The sequence below is a fragment of the Orbicella faveolata genome, unplaced genomic scaffold (assembly GCF_042242905.1).
Source record: "Orbicella faveolata isolate gen_17 unplaced genomic scaffold, um_ofav_v1 contig_15, whole genome shotgun sequence".
Classification (NCBI taxonomy): Eukaryota; Metazoa; Cnidaria; class Anthozoa; order Scleractinia; family Merulinidae; genus Orbicella; species Orbicella faveolata.
In genome coordinates, this window is record NW_028301542.1 from 8,731,242 (window position 1) to 8,752,052 (window position 20,811).

General features: G+C 38.9%; 1 protein-coding gene across 4 annotated transcripts in view; it reads right to left on the reverse strand.

Moving 5' to 3' along the window:
• Nucleotides 1–386: 386 nt before the first annotated feature.
• The window catches only part of LOC110060686 (uncharacterized), a 29,185-nt gene continuing 8,760 nt past the window's right edge, over nt 387–20,811 (reverse strand). For 2 of the 4 annotated variants that reach the window (XM_089288305.1, XM_020767473.2), the window contains exons 3-24: nt 18,931–19,291; nt 16,181–16,298; nt 15,332–15,425; nt 14,785–14,937; nt 14,460–14,596; nt 13,627–13,783; nt 12,731–12,885; nt 11,521–11,865; nt 10,760–11,000; nt 9,967–10,166; nt 9,645–9,721; nt 7,807–7,836; nt 5,830–5,867; nt 4,962–5,037; nt 3,765–3,902; nt 3,230–3,357; nt 2,656–2,811; nt 2,215–2,364; nt 1,856–1,977; nt 1,276–1,334; nt 1,053–1,149; nt 387–685 (exon numbers count right to left, since the gene is read on the reverse strand). In XM_089288305.1, the coding sequence (XP_089144431.1) occupies nt 599–685; nt 1,053–1,149; nt 1,276–1,334; nt 1,856–1,977; nt 2,215–2,364; nt 2,656–2,811; nt 3,230–3,357; nt 3,765–3,902; nt 4,962–5,037; nt 5,830–5,867; nt 7,807–7,836; nt 9,645–9,721; nt 9,967–10,166; nt 10,760–11,000; nt 11,521–11,865; nt 12,731–12,885; nt 13,627–13,783; nt 14,460–14,596; nt 14,785–14,937; nt 15,332–15,425; nt 16,181–16,298; nt 18,931–19,291 (3,119 nt within the window). In that variant the 3' untranslated portion in view covers nt 387–598. Of the gene's footprint in view, nt 686–1,052; nt 1,150–1,275; nt 1,335–1,855; nt 1,978–2,214; nt 2,365–2,655; nt 2,812–3,229; nt 3,358–3,764; nt 3,903–4,961; nt 5,038–5,829; nt 5,868–6,053; nt 6,345–7,806; nt 7,837–9,644; nt 9,722–9,966; nt 10,167–10,759; nt 11,001–11,520; nt 11,866–12,730; nt 12,886–13,626; nt 13,784–14,459; nt 14,597–14,784; nt 14,938–15,331; nt 15,426–16,180; nt 16,299–18,930; nt 19,292–20,811 lie in introns of those variants that run through there. The other 2 variants (XM_020767474.2, XM_089288306.1) reach the window with 2 other exon arrangements.

Genomic DNA, 20,811 nt, shown 5'->3' on the forward strand with positions numbered 1-20,811 from the left:
CCTCCGGCATAACGTGGACGCTGCCTCAGGCTTCATTTGCCTTGAAATCCACAGGAAACCTTGAAACGTTCGTGGAACACATCTTCTCTGTCCTCTTTCATACATACCAAGAGTGCATGACTTCAGAGAGTGCTTCCATTTTGAGCTATTGTTAGATTCGTTGATACATTACAAGTGCGCTGAGAGGCGCTTTCGCAGCTTCAGGCAGTGGCACTGTATGAACAAATAGGAGCAGGGGCGTAGCTAGGGGGTCCTGGGGTGCCCGTGGACCCTCCCCCCCCCCAATTTTGTAAGCCTTTTTTAAGCAAACAATCTATAACGGGTGGCGAATACGACATGACAATATGGTGAGTACCCTCATTTTGACACAGTGTGACCACCCCCCCACCCCCCGCCTTTGAAAAATCCTGGCTACGCCCCTGAGGAGACTAAAGAAATGCTCCTCCGGGAATTTTTTATATCTCACTAAAGATTCTTTGGCATGTATTTTTTGGCATGTATTTCCTTTCTTGACGCGTTTGAGATTTCTCACGCTGTTTCAAAGCAGTTCAAATTTTGCCGATTCAAAGAAATTCCTATTGCTTTTCAACAATCCTCTCTAAAACAGACCAACAGCTTTCTTGAGATTGACTTGCTTCCAGCCTGGAAGTTTGTTAAATGCTTCTTTTTCCATCTTGAAAATCTCCTAGAAGCAGAACCAAGAAGAAATGTGTTTCACTATCCAACATTTCCAAAACTGGATCTGAACAGCATTGCCCAGTTACAATTTAATTTTATTCTACATGATTTCAGAAGGTTAACAAGAGCATTTCAAAATTCACTAATTCCTCATCAGCAGGGCTAAAAATATAAGGGTTTTGGATGCTAACGTTATTCAAAAGAATCTGTTTTAGCGTGATTCAACGAAAATTTAAGACTTACCCTAATTTCCCAAATGGTTCTATTTTACCATTCGCCCGTTTGTTTTGTTTCTTGCAAAACAATGCCTTTTTGTCTGGGCTAAAATAATTACACTGACTGCTAAGGAGATTCGTTTCTAAATCTAGTCTTACCTTGAAGTCGCTGTCGCTTAAATAATTCTCTAGTTTTGCAGGATCTACTCCTTGGGGAGGAGGAATCTTCTGGAGCTCAGCCAGTGTGTAAAAATCCCTTTGAAAGGAAGTTTAAAAATTTAGTTTCCTCGTTCCCTTGTCTTGTCAGTAGCAAGTGCTTGTATTAGAACGAAAGAGGCAAAAGAAACGAAATGTTTCGAAGCGATAAAACAAGATGACTTACTTTGTGAACTGTTGGAGCAAGTCGCTGGCAGAGTGTTTCACATTCGGTTGTTTTCCATCCTGAAGAAGTGACAGTGAGAAATTATGAACAGATGATAAAAGAGAAATTACAACAACCGCATTGCAGTACGAACAAAGACGCATTTAACAGGCGAGAAAAACCTCTTTTAATTTAAAGATGAATTATTCATGAAATAGGTACCAAAAAATAAATAAATGCACGTCTTCTTCAGAAGCTAAGAGGCAACTTTGATGTATTTTGCTTAGAGAGTTACTGTCCTCTCCCCTGGATGGGATGCTAGTCCATCGCAAATTCCATTCCCTCCTCCCACCCGTAAAGTTCTCGCCTGGGGGAGAGGTATTGTGTGAGATGCTTCTCAAGAAGACGTGAACGAGCGAACGAGCGAGCGCAAAAGCGAACGAGCGAATGAGCGAACGAGAGAACGAGCGAACGAGAAAACAATGGATATTGAAGTGGACTGCACATGGGTTTCTTAAACATGACACGATGGCACACTTCAATTTTTCTTTTCTATTCTCACATTCCATTCTCTAATGCCAATCAAATCAAGTGTACAAACCGCTTTCTGTATTCTGATGACATCTGGTGTGTCATTCCAATAAGGAAAGAGAGCCTTGAACGTCATTGGTTCCATGCCAGCATACACCACGTACACACGGTGGGAGACCCGCTTACCAGCCTCTGCGGAATCAAAACAAAACCAATGAGAGATCTGTTTACAATTATTTCATCAGTTTATAGATGGTGTCACTTTTGCTGAGGAGTTTCTGCCTTGTTTGAACATTAAATGAGCTAAAATGTGTTAGTGTACGGCGGAAATATGTTGGGATCTTCCTCGGCAGTCTTCTATCCTCGGAAATGCTCGGAAACTGAAATAAGAGATGCTTGTCATCATTCCATTTTTACCAAGACCCAAACCTTTTGCATAGTTAAGTGCTGTTTCCATGGCGAGTTTTCTGTCCCGGTCCCAGCGCTGTCTTCCTGAGCCAGTCCGCGCATCATCATCGTCCTCAGCCATCCATCCTTCCCACACGTACACTTCATAATAGCCATCAACTATGAACAGCGCTGTAAACAATCAACAAATTACACTTGAACCTCTCTATTTCCAACTCTCAGGGGAAACAGAAAATGGTTCGAAATAACTGATAGTAAATAACTGAAGGGCAAATCCGAGGGAAACGGTTTTGATTTCGAAATAACGAGGAATTCGCAATAACCGAGTTCGAATTAAAAAAGCAAAAAAAACAAAAAGAAAGAAAGAAAGAAAGAAAAACCTGATGGGCAAATAAGAGTAGATGAAAACAGAGCTCAGCTCAGACAATTCAAACAGATAGATGGATTATGTTATAGGTGTACCTGGTTGTTTAGCAGTGTAAAGATCTTCTTGTAGAAATGGGAAGGGGCATAACTTTGGCTCAGACCGTGCTGGACACAGCACTTCACTGGCCGTGAACTTTCCCGTAGCACTGCTCAGCTCAAACAGCCGCGGCTGATAGTTGTGTTTGGAGGGATCTAGGAAAAAGAAAAAAGAAAACGCTTTTTCTGTGGAAAGTATGTGGACGAGACTCGCGGCTGTCAATGGCATTCAAATAAAAGCTATTGGGCAGTACTTTCATGTGGTACTGTTTATTCTGCTGCACAAGGTAATTCTAACTTTTAAATCCTAGTAGTTGACCATTCAAATGAAAGCTAGTGAGCAGTACTTTCATGTGGTACTGTTTATAACTCTGTGAATGAAGCCCTAGTGTGTGACCATTCAAATGAAAGCTATTGAGCAGTACTTTCATGTAGTACTGTTTATAACCCTGTGAATGAAACTGTAGTGTGACCATTCAAATAAAAGCAATTGAGTGGTACTTTGTGACACGGCCTTTTATTTTGTCAATAGTGACTCTTACTTACGTTAGTGCATGTGGATTCTTGAACTTACCATGTGCCAAACTACAGTAAAATCTTTTTCCTCCAATAGCCTTCCAGAACTCATCAGGTTCACTTCCTTCCTCAACTTCGCTAAGAGAGAAAGCTGTCACTCCAGCCATGTTGCATTCAATGCTTTTTCTGGAAAGAAAGACAAAAAAAAATGGCATTTGTTGATTTGTATTTACAACGGTTGATAATGTGTCAGTCGCACCGTTGTGACAAGCAAAACTGCCATCTGTTTAGAAACTCAGAGACGACATACAACTATGTGCGGCTGCCTTCCAGACATTTCGGGCTTAGATGTGTGTTTGCCTCACAGAAGTGTCTGCTATAGATTTATGTCTGTTCTACGTGGAGAGGTGCATGTTTTATGGAGGTGTCTGTCTTAGACATATGTCCAGCTTAGAGATGTGGCTACCTTAAAACGAGACGTCTATCTGGCTAAGAGGGGTGTCTGTCTTTTAGACCTTGCCTTAGAACAACCGTCTATTCTATACCACGGAACATTGTCTGTTAGAGAGGAGCTAACATAACCACTAACAAACCTTTCTTGCATTTTCTTGGCAGCTGCTTTAGCCGTGGCACGAGAATCCTCACTGGATTTGCTGCCATGCCACAAAAAGATGTGAGCTTCACCGCGTGACACCAGAACAAAACTGGTTCGTGACCGCAACGAGTAAGAGCTAAAACACAGCAAATATTGACATCATTTCATGAAATAAAACGAAACTATCAGCAAGATAGTGTGTAAATAAACTGCGAGCAGTCTCTCTTTTACTCGAAAATCCGTGGGGAAGAACGCAAAGAATGCAAGCGGTCGTGAGCGTGCGAGCATGACATGCGAAGACGCGAGGCGCGCAGGTCACACTCGCAGTCACGCTCGCTCACTTGTTTTGCGTTCTTCCCCACGGATTTTTGAGCAAAAGAGAGACTGCTCGCAGACTAGTGTGTAAACGATAACACCATTGAAAAAGTAGCCTACTGTAGTTGAACAAAGATAAACTGAACTTCATTGCAAATAAAAATCACGATGACACTTGGAAACATGTCTCGAGGTAGTGTATCTGGATAACCCAATACATCAAAACACATCATGAACTTCAATACAATTTTTTTCTTCTAAAAAGCTTTCTTTGCAAATATGGGATGCGCAGTTTTGATTTTAAAGTTTGTCTAAAATTTGACTCCACTTGTAGTGGGTTTCTGTCATTTGTTGTTCTACAAAATCTATCCATCCACGTCGGGTTTCCATTTGATCTGATCTGTCGACTAACATTTCCGTTTCTTTTCCACTCTAACTCTCCTCGAAACGTTCAAAAATTTCTTTGATTTTTAATTATACAGATCACCGTACCCAAATTATCAATTAGCCAATCAGAAGCCATGTCTACTGTCCTGATATCCTACGATATCAAGTCGCTGACCTGATATGGCTACGATATCACGCTCACTTCCAATGTTGGCTGTCGGAATTTTGGTCTCGCCATGGGTATTTTGGCTCAACTACGTCTCACCAAAATTCGAACCACGGCTCCACCAAACTCGCCTGATATGCCGCCGAAGCGTACCAAAACGGTACGATTAGGTCTAAATACTGCTATCTAGGTTTATGGTCTGTGACAGACAAGAGTTCTGGTAAAATGCAAGAAATTCTGTACTGAAACTAACTACAATTACATTGAAAGATCCACATGACCCAACTCCAAGTAGCGTCAAGATACATTGTAATTAGTAGAACTTACTTTGCTTTGACTTGATTCAAGCAGGCTTCTCCTGGTTCCTCATTGCGGATTACGTACAAACGAGTTTCCGAAGTGTCTGTCGGATAGATAAGCTAAGATAAGGTTTCTCTTTGAGACTATTACAACAAGCATTTAGTAAAAATCTGCTGTGGGCTACGGAGGGTCCATAAGTTTGAGTGGTGGCAATTTGATGTTTACTGACGGTGGGACAGTGCTTGGGATCACGGTCGTATTTTCATTCGGGTATAAAGTTCCTTCTCTCGATTTACCACAAGTGGAATGCATGCATGCATGACTGGCTGTCATAAATAAAGGTATTCCTCGTCAACTCTTCAGTTATGAAAAACACCGACAATAAGTTCTGTGATGTGAAGTTTATATGAAATAATTCATATATGAACTGCGGTAGTAGATGAAAGTGAAGAATGATCATCGCAGTTAATTTTCCAATTTAAGCAATTGGAAAGAAGAAGCCTGAAAAAAAACTCAGGGCTTCAACGGGATTCGAACCCGTGACCTCCGCGATACCGGTGCGATGCTCTACCAACTGAGCTATGAAGCCACACATTGGGAGCGAGGTCAATTAATTGAGTTCAATTAATTAATTATTTGAGGTCAATTAATTGACCTCGCTCCCAATGTGTGGCTTCATAGCTCAGTTGGTAGAGCATCGCACCGGTATCGCGGAGGTCACGGGTTCGAATCCCGCTGAAACCCTGATTTTTTCAGGCTTCTTCTTTCCAATTGCTTAAATTGGAAAATTAACTGCGATGATCATTCTTCACTTTCTTTTAATAAGTTCTGTATTGGGTGGGAAATACTGGAACAGTCTACAACACACAGGTTAAATATTATGCGTAGCACCTACCAGAGAACGTTGCTGTATTTTCATCTATCATATTTTTCCTATTGAGCAATACATAAAATATAATATTAAAAATCACTACTTAAATTTGTTTATCCCTTACCACCTCCAAACTGACAAGCATCGACACCACACTGCAGTCAACCCCCTCTAAAGTATATAAGGGGTTCTCATTAAAGAGGTCTCTACAATGAACAGATGCCCCAAAGGTATTTTAGAAGTGTCTACCTTAGAGTTGCCCAGCTTGAGGTGTCTGTCCATGAGAGGTACCAACTTTAGACAGGTGTCTGTCTGAGACAGCTGCACATCTTTACGAAGCAATGTCCTCAACAGATGTGTACATCTTAAATTGAAGTCAGCTTTCAAGGGCGATAATGGTTGGAGGTAATGTGATTGGAGCCGAGTGAAGAGGCACAGCAAGGAACAACTTGAAAACTGTTTTTATTACAGTATCCACTGGGAGGGAGTTGACTGCACAAACACTTTTACAAACGAGGAGAGCAGATGAACTTCATGTACTGTGCAAGTGAAAATGGCAATTGACAACGAAACTGACTATGACAAGGGAGATGAAACATTGAAACTTAACAAGTGGATTTTACATTTAGCGTTAATTTACTTTTAATCGCCACAATGTTATCATGTAATTAGCACGACAATGTTGGTTTATTTTGCTATTATTTATGAAACATTACTACTCCTGGTTGAAATTTGGATTTACAATCTTTTTAAGTTACGACATTTTACATGGCTATGGTGACCAGTGTACAGAAATTGAAATTAAGCCCCACATTGAAAACTATTCCCATCAGTTTGACGATAAATAACGTCAGATTGCTCGTCTACAATGGCCGTCCAGGTGAGGGTAATCCTGTAAAGGATACACTGCGAGCAGTCTCTCTTTTCCTGGAAAACCGTGCTCACTTGTTTTGCGTTCTTCCCCACGGATTTTTGAGGAGAAGAGAGCCTGCTCGCAGTCTGTGTAAAAGACTGCTGTTAGAGACTGAGATTTGGCCAACCTTGCCTGAACTCACCATCACAGTCAAGTCAAACGTTTTTTTGTTTTGTTTTGTTTTGTTTTGTTTTTTCAGTACATGATTATGAAGCCTTATGAGATTGATTGCACGGTAAAGCTCGTAAACAGTCGTTGGTCAATTCAGTTGACGGTGTCATTCTGTCTATTCTTACTGTTCTGTTTCTGTTTGCCGAGGTCATGAAAAGCTCCTTTGTAAGGTGCTGGTAGTTGCTGGCAGCGGTTGTGTGCTGCTTGTTCTAAGTTAGTTTGTTGTACAGTTCTGAGTTGGCGTTTGCCCCCGACTACACTCCATTTCAGGCCACAGTAGTTCGAAGGGTGTATAACACTATCTAACAGATAAATCGCCATCCACTTGATAGCATAGCATGTTTTGCTAACGCTTGTCCATTGGTCATTGATCAATTTATCCAGTGGATAGCCTCTGAACAACTGGCCCCAGGACTATCTATCATCACGCGAACGACCAAAGTAACAGCAGATGAATTATTAATACTCCTGATAAGTACAACAATAAAAGTATCACATTATCGGAAAGGGAAATAATCGGCCTTCACAGATCAAGAAAACTCTGATTTCTTATTACAACATAATCTAGACATTTTTTTTTTTACTTCACTGCAACACTCCACAGTGTTAATTATTAACCATATCAATTGATTTGATTGTCATTATTTTAAATGACTTACGTGAAAGGATTTAGTTACAATGTCATTACTTTAATGTTACGAGGCTTACGATATATTTTAATTTAATCTAAATTTTAACTTTATGCTATCAATTTTTAACTTAACAATTCTGTTTTACATTTAATTTTAATTTAACTTTTATCGTTCTACAATATACTAACATAAAGCTTTAGTCAAGGTAGATCTTCTCTTTGAGAAAATTATTCACATCAAATTGCCCCCTAAAAAGTATTGTCAGAAAACCAGAATTAAACTTACTTTTGTGTGTCATACCAGTTCCTGGGTACACTGTTAATGAAAGAATTAGCGAGGTGAACTTTCACATGACAACAAAGGTTTAAAAAAACCTGGAAATTAATGAAGCCACAATTTTGACTGCCATTCACAAAATTTCGATGTTTTTGATTAACTTTTAAAAACTGTTTACAAAATTCTGTTTCATGCATATTATTAGTTTTTTTTAACAAAAAAAGGGCAGTAATTTATTTAGCATGAGAAAACAACATCTCTCGTTATCGTTTACTGATTTCTTGGCTTCTCAGCTAAAGAGAGATGAAAATGGAGCTGAAAAATTCCATGTTGATGAAGGAGCTCTTTAGAGATCTGAGCCCTGTTCTGTTTGGTTAATGTTTGATTCAGGATTTTAAGGTACATAATGATTCCATTTAGCGCCCTCCTTCCAATAAGCGTCCCTTTTCAAATACGTACTCCCAATTGAGCGCTATTTTTCGATGAGCACCCCTATTCCAATAAGCCCCCGTCCGATAAGCGCCCCTTCCAATAAGCGTCCCCTTTCAAATACGCACTCCCAATTGAGCGCCCCTATTCCAATAAGCCCCCGTCTAATACGCGCCCCTTCCAATAAGCGTCCCATAGTGAAAGTAACATTCCAGAAATTGAGATACTGTACCGCTCAGAGATATAAAGCGAGCCATCAACTGTAGAATAGACTGGTTCTAAAGACGCATGAATTATGAAGTCTGCTTTCTCATCTGAACGTAACACTGAACATTATGACTACAATCTATCAGAACCCCTATTGATACAGGTCTAGAGTTTAAGGACGTCACTTAAAAAATAGTATCCTACGACATTCAGATGCATACAATGCGTGTTCAACAATTAGCGCCCATCGCTAATAAGCAATCCCTTTCTACTAAGCCCCCTCCTTAGCTTTGCGCTACCAAAAGTAAATTAGTGCCCTTGGCGCTAAATTGAATCATTATGGTAAATGGTATCCAGTTAGAGGTACTTCAGTGGACAGATCTCTGTATTACCAGAATAGAATTTTTATTTTCAATCTCTGAAGGACATCTCCTTCACAAGAATGGAACTCAACAAGAGTTGAGAGATGCTTGTTTTCCCCGGCTATTTGTTAAATCACTGTTGTACAAATGATGATCTCAACATACAAGTGTACATATGAAATAAATGTCTGAAGGTTTCTGTGATGTCTCTCAAAGAGGGCTTTTATGCACATATGTAAAATGGCATGTTTCTCAATGAATTGACACATGCAAATGTTGTTTGTGTGACGCTGAAGAACATCCAAGATGAACCTTCCAATACGTGTGAAATCTGACTCTCAAAATTGACATCAAATGCCGTGCATTATGTTTATACTATTTGAAATAACACATCAAAACGTCTTCTTCAAGACTATCACAAGCTGCAGGTATTGCTTAAGGTCTTGATAACTATCTAAAAGATATCATACTACATTGAATAAACTTTTATAAGCTATAACCTTTACGACACTGCCTGTGAAATAATTGTAACATCGATATCCCAGGCTTTGTAAAAGCCTTTGCTTCAAAGCAAAGGTTCCATGTGCAGCAATTGCAGTGATATCACCTAAGAACTACAAGTTGCGTTGCAAATTGATGGCTTCTATAGGGTCATGCAAAGACATGATATCACAATTTAATTATGTCTAATCATGCAATTCATGATGACGAAAATCTACTCATGCAATAAGACTAACCGTGAGAATGGAATCTGGCTTGTACTTATCTAGCTGGAATGCCTCGACCACAAATTTCTCTTATTATTAATAAACAAACTAAATTGACTGTGAAAAAGTTATTGCCATGTACCTTCCGCTGTGAATGATCATTCCTCCTTTGAAAAGATTCAGAAAGACAGGCGTCTCCTTTCCTTGGACCACCCTTACCTGAACGAACAAGTAAATGAACCAAAACACAAATAAAACACTCAGAAACGTAGACTAAATTGAGTACCAAGAACAGAAGAATTGATGCTGAGACTCCAATTTGAAATGTTTCTTCAGGACCATGAAACAGGCATTCGGTATAATACAGCTGAACTACAGAATCATTTCAACTGGATTCACACCAGGCACCTGGAGTTGTAGAAGGCCTATGAAAAAATTGAGGAACTGAAATTGCTAACACAGACCTGTGGCCCTTTCTCCTCATCCAGCTCCACAGCCATTATGGCAGCTGCACCTTTCTCATTCACTGAACAGTCATTCCCTTGCCAGAAAAAGTAAGCACAGCGTACACGCCCTGCAACAGTTGAGCGACAACGCGACTTTCGGTCCTTTACTATTCTATCAGCAAGTACAAAGTAGGCCCAACGGATGACATATCCCTCTCCTGCAATAGGACAAGAACAGCTCTATGTAAACAAGTAAGTGTCAAAGATCCTATCCCTGGTGGCCTTTGTTCCGGCATCGTTTGTAAATTTTCTTGTGCAGGCTCTAGTGCCTGCTATACCAGTAAAACTACCCGATATTATTTTCTCAACATGCGTCTGGGAACACCTAACTATGGACAAGAGCTCACACATTGATAAATATCTGCATCTGCCGTGCCTGAAGTTTCAGTGATTGCTTTCTCGCAATTGATCAAGCCAGCACTACATTCCTGCTCAAGATAACAGAAGCTTTGTACATCCTATGGGAAAACACGTCTTTTAATCAACATCTTCAACATGTTAATTTAAGTCTCTCTTTGTAATTTGCACGTTTTTTTTTTTTCTTATTTGTATACATGCTCATTAGCATGTACTAGTTATTTATATTCAGTTTGCATCTTCTGTAATATTTGCACTGAAAAAAGCAGACATTTCAGCGGAAACATGTCTGTGAAACTCAAAATTGTTGTTATATAATTATGACACTTGAATTCTGAATAAGAGCATCAGATCTATCATGAAAAAAAATTAAATACGCCATTTTTTAAAATACCCGAATGAAAATGTCCAATGTTTGCAGGTGGTAACTCAAAATGTCTGTACTCATTGATGTGCCACACCGTCAAAGCAACAGTTGTCACCAGGTTTCCTTCTTTGTAGATATCACCAACCCACACTGTTGGCACACCATTGCCGCGCCCAACATTCACCCCCTCAAAGATTTGGCTCTGGAGAGGTCCAGGACTCTTCAGCATGCTCTTGGGATCAATGGGCTTCAGTTCCACGGGAGGAGGCTAAGAGTCACAACAGAAACTCAAGTGAATACTTCATAACCATTTTCCACGTTGTAAACAAGTCTTCACTTCACCCTGTCTAGTTTTACTGCTTCTCTTGTCAGTAACAGAGAAATATTGATTATCAAAAGTTAACTTCAGTATACATGTAGTCCATTTCTCAACGTTTTTTTTGGAGAAATGGCCTATCAAGTGCCAAGATAAGACTCGCAAAATTATGTAGTGATACATGTACTTGAATGATGAATACATGTAATAGCTGCATAGAGCAGTTTTCAGTTAAGTGAAGAAAGTAATGAGACAATTTCTTCGAAATGGTTTTACTACGGTTTGAGATTGACTGAGAAGTCTAATTGATGAGTAATTGGTTTGAATTGAAAACCGCTCTACTACTTCTGACTACCAAACAATCTACTTATCGTCTACCAGCGACCGTGTTGACTTAGTCTCTTAGATGATTGTGACAAATGACATCAACTGAAATTCAAGAGATCCTGGTTAATAATTTTACTGTACATACTGCAGGTGCCAACTCAAGGGTACTAGGATGTCCTTTCATTCTGATAATCTTGGTTGGATCTGGCCAATCAAGGAATTTCTCACGGAACAAAATCGTCTCTGCCTTTTCATGGAGTCTTGCGAACAATGTCCATGATGGTCTTCCAGATGAAACTTTGTTATCGACTTGGTCATTGCAGCTGTCAGATTTACCATAAGGAAAAATTGGATCGTAATTTTTGCCATATGGTTTAAACGGTTCTTCGTAGAGTTGCTGCGCCAGTGCAAAGGCAGACTTTCTTTGGCCTGACAATGACTGCTGGCCATTCCACACATACAGCTCTGATCCAAAGTCAAATATCAAAACCTGAGAAGACACAGTGCAAGAACAAATTTAAAATGAGTGGACAGAAGACTTCTAGAGTGCTTTCCATCACAACAAAAATTGTGCAAAATTTTGGACAGAAGCCATGTGGGAAGGCCTGTTGCGGTTTGTTCCACCCAGAATATTAGGGACCACGTACCTTTGGAGGTGGTCCACTTTGATCAACTGGACCGGTCAAACTGAAATTTGTCATTCTATTTTGACAAACCGGCTCATTGCCCTTCTTCTCTTCAGTCGAGTTCACTGAAGTGGTGGATTCGGGAAGGGAATAGAACATGGTAAGAGTCATTCCTCGTGGTTGGCCTGGTTTGATCATTCCATTCTCCTCAGTTAGACCCACAGGTCTCTGACTGGTCAGTCTGGCATAATGGAAAGCACCCTAAACACAGCTGAACCCCTCCCCCATTTATGGAAACCAGTTCTTCAGTTTATGACGACTTTAGTTAACCGAACACTTGGCTGTGGTCATATCCGCATAACATAGGCTACATTTTTAACCTCCTGTGGGTGGATCAACTCTCTTAGAAGACAATTTCAGGTCCCTAAGGTGTCTGCTTCCCAATGAGCGGACCACACAAACAATTTATTCTACCTGATGTGAGCCAAAACCAACTGATCATGAGTTGGTTCGCATTAATTTTCCCACATTTGACACCAATTAATTCATTAATTCATTCATTAACACATTTTTACATTAATTCACTTCAGCTCTGACTACATGTAGTTCATCATACACAAATGCTTTTTGTTGTGATTGGCAACAAGCAGTGGCTGTTGGGTCACGTTTTACAGCTCTAGAATATGTTCAAGGTTCTAATCTTAACTGAATGAATATTTTTCTCTTCACCTCCTTAGTGTCAAAAATAGACACTTGAGGAATGTGGCCACACATGCTCTCAACTGGCATCAGAGTTGGCGGCTCTGTCCAATGGATCTTGTACACCATGTTCCCTTTCACAACACCTTTCTCGTACTCTTCATCTTTTGCCATTGATTGAGCATCTAAAAAAAGACAACTCAAAATTAAGGCTAAGCTCCACCAAAGGTGGTTGTCTGTTAACATGGCTATCAGACCAATAAATGTACATGTACCCTGTTGTTATGATGTGCTTGAAAATAATTACATAAATTAGGTGGCCTTTAAACCTTTACTCTTAAGAGTGCCATTTGGCAAACAACAACATAACTTTGTGAATATTTGAGACTAAGACCTTCTAAATAAGCCTATGCACTAAGACCTCCATGTACTAAATAAGCTATAGTTCAGGTTTATGCCTATGATATTTGAGAATTGATACGTGTTAGAAGCTTTTTAGTTTCACATTTTAAAGCAATTTCTCTCAAATGACTCCCTCCTTCATAGCTGCTGATGTCATTTCATAAATAAGCTGATCCTGATGATCTGTGGCTTTCAAATGGTATATTGTACACAGGCAGAGAGTCTTGATTTGCTGATTTACGGAAAAACTGCTGTTTGCCTTAGGGAGTAAAGGGTTAATGAATGAAACTGTAATTAAGACCAATTGAGACAAAACAACAGGAGATAGCTTTGCAAGGGGACTACAGCTGTGTGCATAGTGGTGTATAAACACTGGAGTAGAAAAGAGAACACAAACAAGGAGAAAAGTCTTAGGAGAGCTGATTATGAACAGCGGGAGGACAATACAGAGATGAAAGCAGATGATATCATTGTCGGCACAGATTTAAATATCATAACAAAAATTGCCAAAAATATTAGCCAACCTCGAATAGGATTGCTGCCTAGATCACCACTCAGAATGCTTGCAAACTTGTCCAGAGCAGCATTGTAGTCCATGTCTCCTTCTTCAATTGTCACAATGTCTCTGGCTTTACAGTCCAACTCACTCTTGGTTTTGATTTTGGAGACAATCTCTGTCACCTGTGAAAAAGGTCAGCAAAATTGTGATCAACAAATACTTTTTTGTCTGACTTGCAATTTCAATACAATGTCACTTAGACTGGTGAGGAGGGAGATTTAAAAAAATCCACTGCACTTAGTGGAGTACTTATTGTCTTGATGTACTACCAAATTCTCAGTACTATCCTCTATTATTTAAAACTGGATCATTGGATAATGTAATTCAAGAGTTTTCATCAGCTTAGCCATCATGGGTTATGAGCCATTATACCATGCTCTACAAAATTGATAAGGTAAGCATATGCATGATTGTTTTTGGTGTTTTTATTCTCATGTTATTTTAGCTTTCTATATTTTGGGGGTATTTTTAATGAAACAATTATTCCACTCATGCTTGTTGGATACGAGATGATTAGAACCAACTCAGTACTCTGTGCCTTGTTGCCTATTTACAATCTCATGTCCAATGCGTGCTCGTGGAATAATTGTTAAATACCACATAAAATTTCCAGCAATTAGTAAAGAGGTCAAGAGTACATGTAATTAGTGAAATCATAACATCCACTTTTAATTTTCCAGGAATTTTTATGACATCTTCAAAATCACACACATCAAGTTACAGAAAATATGGTTAGTTATATTCATGGCAAGTTAATAAATGAATGCAATGTACTTACGGTAAACATGTTTTACTAACCTTAGCCTTTTCATAAGGATTGCAGTCTTTTCCAATCCAAGCAAACAGATCTTTCTCTGAGACCAGAGCAAAACAGTCTCCAGAATTCAGTGACTTCAGACTTGGTTCAACAAGGCGAACCTGAAGATGACGACGGCCTAGATAATAACAAAACAAGTTTTATAATACAAGATGATGAAATGAAAACACATGCAGCATTGGCCAAGTGTTTGCATCGTTTGTGTCGTGTTCTCACACTAGTCACTCTTCTTCACAGGGCCTCTCTCTGCCCAGGAAAACACTTTTTCCATTTGTATGGAAATTAAAATTGCATGTTTTCATTTACCTTTTATGTGAATAAGCATGATGGGTTTTGTTCCTCTGTACTCATCCTTTCCCTCCGGTCCTGCAGTTTTACGCAGCCTGACCTTTGTGAAATCTTCTGTACTGGCAAGACCAGCCAATGCAGATGCAGCCAAGTCAAGAGTGTGTCGTCTCCCTGGAAGACAAAAGAAAAATGATAAAAATCAATATTTTGAGAGAATAATAACTATTGTAAGTGAAATGCAGCCTAAAGAGTGTGTTTAAAACACAAAATGTCAAAATAACGAAACGGCACTACAGATAAAAGTCAATGTGAGATACAGGCATCTGTAAAGGTTAACCCAGGTTACAATCATTGAGAGCTGACCACTGTCAAGTCAGTGATATTTAGGCTAACCTGAGTGATGTTAGGGATAACCAGAGCACTATTTGGGCTAACCACAGTGCCATTTCAACATTTTGTGTTTTAAAGATACCCCAGCCTAAAAGTTAATACAATTAAACTCACATTATTTTCTTAAGAAACATAATATAATTAACAAAATAAGTAAACAAGAATGGAAGCTTACACAAGTTTTCAGGGTCCTTGTATTTCTTTTTCTTTCTCTTGATGACAGGATGTTCACTTGTGACTTGCTTCTTCTCTATCCTTGGTCTCTCAATCTGAAAATCACAAGAAACCTATCACAACATGCTACATGAAATAACAAAATCAGTGAATGGTACAATACATACATGTATCGTCAGCATTATCGCCATTTGATACAGGTGTCCACCACGAACACTTTTACCTGCCTGTGTCGAATGGCACATGCAGATCAACTTTCTGACAATACTTACAAGTACATATGTGGCTGTTTTCAACTTCCTGTGTTGAACTAATTTTTGCTGTTCATAGATCCTCCACAATTAAATATTTTAAAATTACATGACTTGCAGATTTTGCTTTTTACTGCAAATTGTACAAAGAAAGTCATGTCTGATAGCCCAGGGCTAGTGGATTTTCCGGTCGGGTTAGTGAATTCTGTCTGTTACTTGCCTGATGGGCAGGTGACTGAAAGATTTCTTGGGAACATTTTTGAGGAAATTCAAATTTCAGAAGTACTTTGAGAGATGAACTTTTGCGAGACTATAGTGAGAATGACTTGGGGGCTAGTACAAATGTACATCATAGTAAGTGTGTTCTGCTCTCCTTGCACACTTGGGTATCATTGCTGTGACTACCAAACCCCATTCCCATCACAACAGTGCTCAAGGTTTATACATTTTGACTGATTAATGAGTCAACTAGGAAATGTTAGACGTAACAGAGGTGACAAAATTAACTTTAAGGAGATTGTTGAAACAGGTACAGCACAATGCTCCTAAGCAAGCAAGTTATATAACACAACACTTCATTTAGGAGACAACAGATTTACCTCAGTATCTGTCCTCACATCATTTCTCTGTTGCAAGTTTTTAATCGGGTTTGTCGTTGTTTTGTGATGACGCTTTGGCTTTATTCTTGTTCTGTCTCCTGCTAGAGATGTCAGTTGTCTAGAAATGAAATGTACAGACATGTAAATGTAGAAGAGCTCAATGCAAGTTTCAGCAAGTTTAAAAACACATATTCTCCTTAAGTACTAAATTGTCATCATTGCTTTCATTGGTGTGAAAGATCTTGGTTTAGGACATCCTGGGAGGAGGGGGATTAACAAAAAAAGCAACTCAGGGGTGTCATTTTAACATCAAACATCTGAGTTTCATTTAAAAGGTGCTACATGCCGATGCAAATGGTGACTTCTCACTTCCAAAGAATGACTGCAGTCTGCACTCCTCCTCCTCCCCCCCCCCCCCCTCCCCCCTTTAACTTTATAACCAATGTATGATGTGTTACGAAAGACAGACACAAAAACTGTCCAGAATTTTCTTGTTTTTTATAGAATATATCTTGCAGAGAATTAAGGAAAAGGGGCTTTGGGGGGTTACATATGCTGGGCTGTTGGACTGTTGGGCTGTTTTGCATGTGATTTTTAACCTATTAAAGGGACTTTTTTGAGCATGTGGGTAATTATTTGGCCTCATTCATACCTCCCCACCACTATTACACTATAATAAAATTACACTACCTTCTAATATACCACATTCATTTGCCTATAAGCCAATCAATTTTTGCACCAAATTAAACTGGGAACTAGCGAAATCTCTACTAGATAGGGAGGTTTGGCTTATACCTGAATATTTCTGCCAAAACAAAGTTTGCTAGTGATACAAGCACTTCAGTTGAATGTTTATATTCAGCTATAAGCTAAGCAATTATCAACAAAAACAAATTAGTAAATGTGTACGTAAATCATTGCTGCTGGTCATAAACGTTTATTCAAGTGGTAGCTCCTAAAGGAGCTGTTTTGTTTTGGTGACTTCACGAATGAAGTTTTCAGTTATCTTCTTCTTCGCTGTTGGTTTCAAATTCATCCTCCATCACCAAATCATTGTCAGCTAGTTCTGGTATATCATCAGCATAGACCTTGTCATCTTCGGTGCCATCAAGAGTATTCAAGATACCACATGTTTTCAAAGATTCCCTAACCATCTCTGCTGGAATTTCTGCCCACCACTGCTTTATCCAAGGGAGCACCAGGTTTCTCGACAGCGCTTTCTTCTTTCCCACTGGAGTGAATTCAAAGGGGCCAGTCATCATCCAGGAAAGGTACTGTCAACTGATGTTGTCCTTGAATGGTTTGTTGAGGAATTTTTGTCAGGCCACCTGGGATTACTGCCACATTGATCTTACGCCACTGCAGGTCTGATTTCACATACTCTGTCGAATAGCTCTGAAAGAATTCCAAACAAGCAGCGACCATTTGTTGTCAGGATTCCTCGGCAAACAGGTACGTATCCAGTCCTTTACACCTGAAATCAATAACAGAATACCCAGGTTAAAAATACATTGACAATTCGGAAAATCAGTGGTATGAGCATGACAAACTTTGAAATAAAGAAACAAACACGACAATAATTTACCTTTCCCATCCATCCAGCCCTTCTTGTGGAACTAATACACAAACAGTGTATGGAACAGCAAGGTCTCGTGGAGTGCATGCACTTTGAAGATCACTGCAGGTGGTAATTTTCTGCCATCAGGGGTCACTGTAAAGTTGTTCCTCTTCTTGGCAACACAGGACTTCACTGGATGGGTTTGCTGCCGTTGAATTCAAGTGTTCTGCTCAATGGAAGCTCAGATCTGAAGAACTCACCCTGATTTCTTTGCTCTGAAAATCACTCCAGAACTGTTTGATCCAATTTAGGGTCCTTCAGCGTATAACAGCCCATTGTCTTTCATTTTGCTGACATTTTCAGCTCACCGTTGAAGAGGTTTGCTTGATCTTTTCGCCAACAACAAACCATGGACTCACTGATCTCGTATTCTCTGGTGATCTATAAATTGTTCTGAACAGCCTCTGCCTCAGCCACAAATTTTAATTTCAAGGCCAAGTAGTACGAACAGCAACAAGTTTTTGGCATGATGATCGATTACGGATAACTTTGAAAGAGCGTGTGATTGTTTGAGACAGGATTCTGAACTCAGATGAATGTTTTGCCATGCACACAGTTTTATTTATACGCTTTTGAAATGTCAACTTGGATCACATATTAAATTCATGTTACCTGTGTTTTGTAGCTATTTTCAGTTAAGCGACCAATAACATTAAATATGTTTTAATGAATACATGAATAAATGAATATTCATTTTACAGTTGTGCGTTCCCCGAGAGGGATGCTTCTTTTGTTCTATGGTTTGCTGGTATGTTTATTCACTGAACAGTGCACGTGGAAAAGAAATATTCTATCTTGGCTTATACATGTACATGTAGGTAGATGTTTTGGGTTTCTTTTTCATAATTTTGTAACAGGTTCTGATGGCCAAAAGTTTAGGGTCTCGGCTTATAGGCAAGATCGGTTTATAGGCAGATAAATAAGGTACCTCAGTCACTCCAGCCACCTGCCTGCCCCTCCGTTCCAACACAAGACAGATAAACATATAATTTATATAAATTATGCAAAAACACAGCTGCAGATCATGCTCTTCCTTATGGTAAGACAAATTGTTTCGGACTGTATGCAGATGTGGTCTCTAAAACTAACAAAAAACATATTTTGACCTGTGTATTATTCTTATTATACTCACTGTGCCGTTTGCATTGAAATAGCATCCAGATCTTCAAGAGTGATTTCTGGAGCCTTTGACTCATCTTTTGCAGCTGTTGCTTTCAAATCATAAAACTCCTTCAAACCTTCTTCAAGCTCACTCGGCCGCCTTCCTTTCTGACCTGATGCTGGAGGGACATCTTGCTTGATCTGTTCATCTTGTTGATCCTCTTTGAGGGGTTTCACATCTTCATCTTTTTTCTCTGGTTCTGGTTCAGGTTCAAGGGGAATATCCACTGCGACAAAATCAAATCGCTGTGCAAGATTGGATTCCGATTTGGTCTTCATCATGCTGAAGGGTTTCATAGATGAGTTGAACTTTCTCTTTTTGTTTTTGGAAGCTGAAAACAACAATAAAAAATTATTTGCTTATCAGTGCAGGTTACCCCTTTAGTTTGTTGTGCTAGTATTATTCTCCAACCTGCCTTGCGTGCTCATCTCCCGACATCTGCAACTACTTACAAAGATGCTCAATATTTCCATCCATCATTTCAGCCATAGATCGGGTCCTCTCTATAAATCACAGCTGTAAACTTTTACATTCCTTCAAATTCACTCTTAAATCCTTTAAGTCTTTCACTGCTGGAGTCAATAACATTAACCCTTGTGAGTCTATAAATGTGGCTCAATCTAGCCTCTGTTTAAAACCATGTGTGACAAAAGTAATGAAAGTAGTGCTTTTGAGCACTACTTTCATCTGTTGTTGTCTATCCTTCAAAAAGAAAAGTTGAAAAATATTTTTCTACTTCTAGACTTGAACAAATTTAGTGTTGAAAGTGGCTGGTTCCCACGATCAGTTCGCACTATAAATATTAATCTGCTTATGATTTTAAATATAAATGTTCCATAAAGTATCTAGTGGTACATGTATACACACATATCTGTATGCTACTAAATGTCTTAATTGGAATTTACAAGAAATAAAAAAGACTTTTAAATGGTGTACATTTAACCACATATTATGAAAATGATCAGTTATTTTTATTCTAGAAAATTCTAAATACGCTCAATCAAAGCAATGTTATTAACAGTATCCTTTTTCTTTTCCATGCAAATGTAAAATGTGATTTTAAACATGTTAATAATTAACCAGTTGGGTCATTTAGAGTACAAAATTGTTTGTGGTTTCATCAACAGAATCCACTCTTAACACATAAATAATAGTTGAAATAGCTGTCAGATTTTAAAATTAATTCACCATTACACACTGCATTCAAAAACTATTGCCAATGGAATTCTGTACACTCAGTAACATACAATGTTTAACTGAAAGAAAAATGATTCACAAAACACTCAGTTTGTGGAATTTCTAACGAACATACTTATTATCTGTAACTTTTGTAAAACTGTAACTATATTTGATACATGCAGTGACAGTATCACGGCTCATGACTGTTTTCCAGAGGGAATTGAAATAATGCTGCAGTACACTATATGGAAGCAAAATTTGAAAATAATTTTGGAAATGAAGTACTGGTCACAGAATCCAAAACATCTGTGGGTAAACATGCAGATACAACCAGTTCCTTCTGTTACAACAAAGCAAATGATTAATGTAACAATTTCCTTCGAGATTCAGCTCCTTAAAGTATCATATTTGCATATAAAGAAAAGAAAAATAAACTTACAACTGTATTCATGGCTAAACTGATAAAATTATCAGAGAATGTCCACCACAGCTGTTGCACAGCACATGCATGGTTTTCTTTACAGACAGAACTGTTGTTTCAAGCAAGATCCTAGAAAAAAACACTCTGTTTTCTTTGCAGATCTTATCAAAACTGGCAATCTCCACTAGCAGCTACTTAAAACATTTTTCTTGCACTCAAACTGGGTGAGACCAAAGAGAAAAACCAAACTT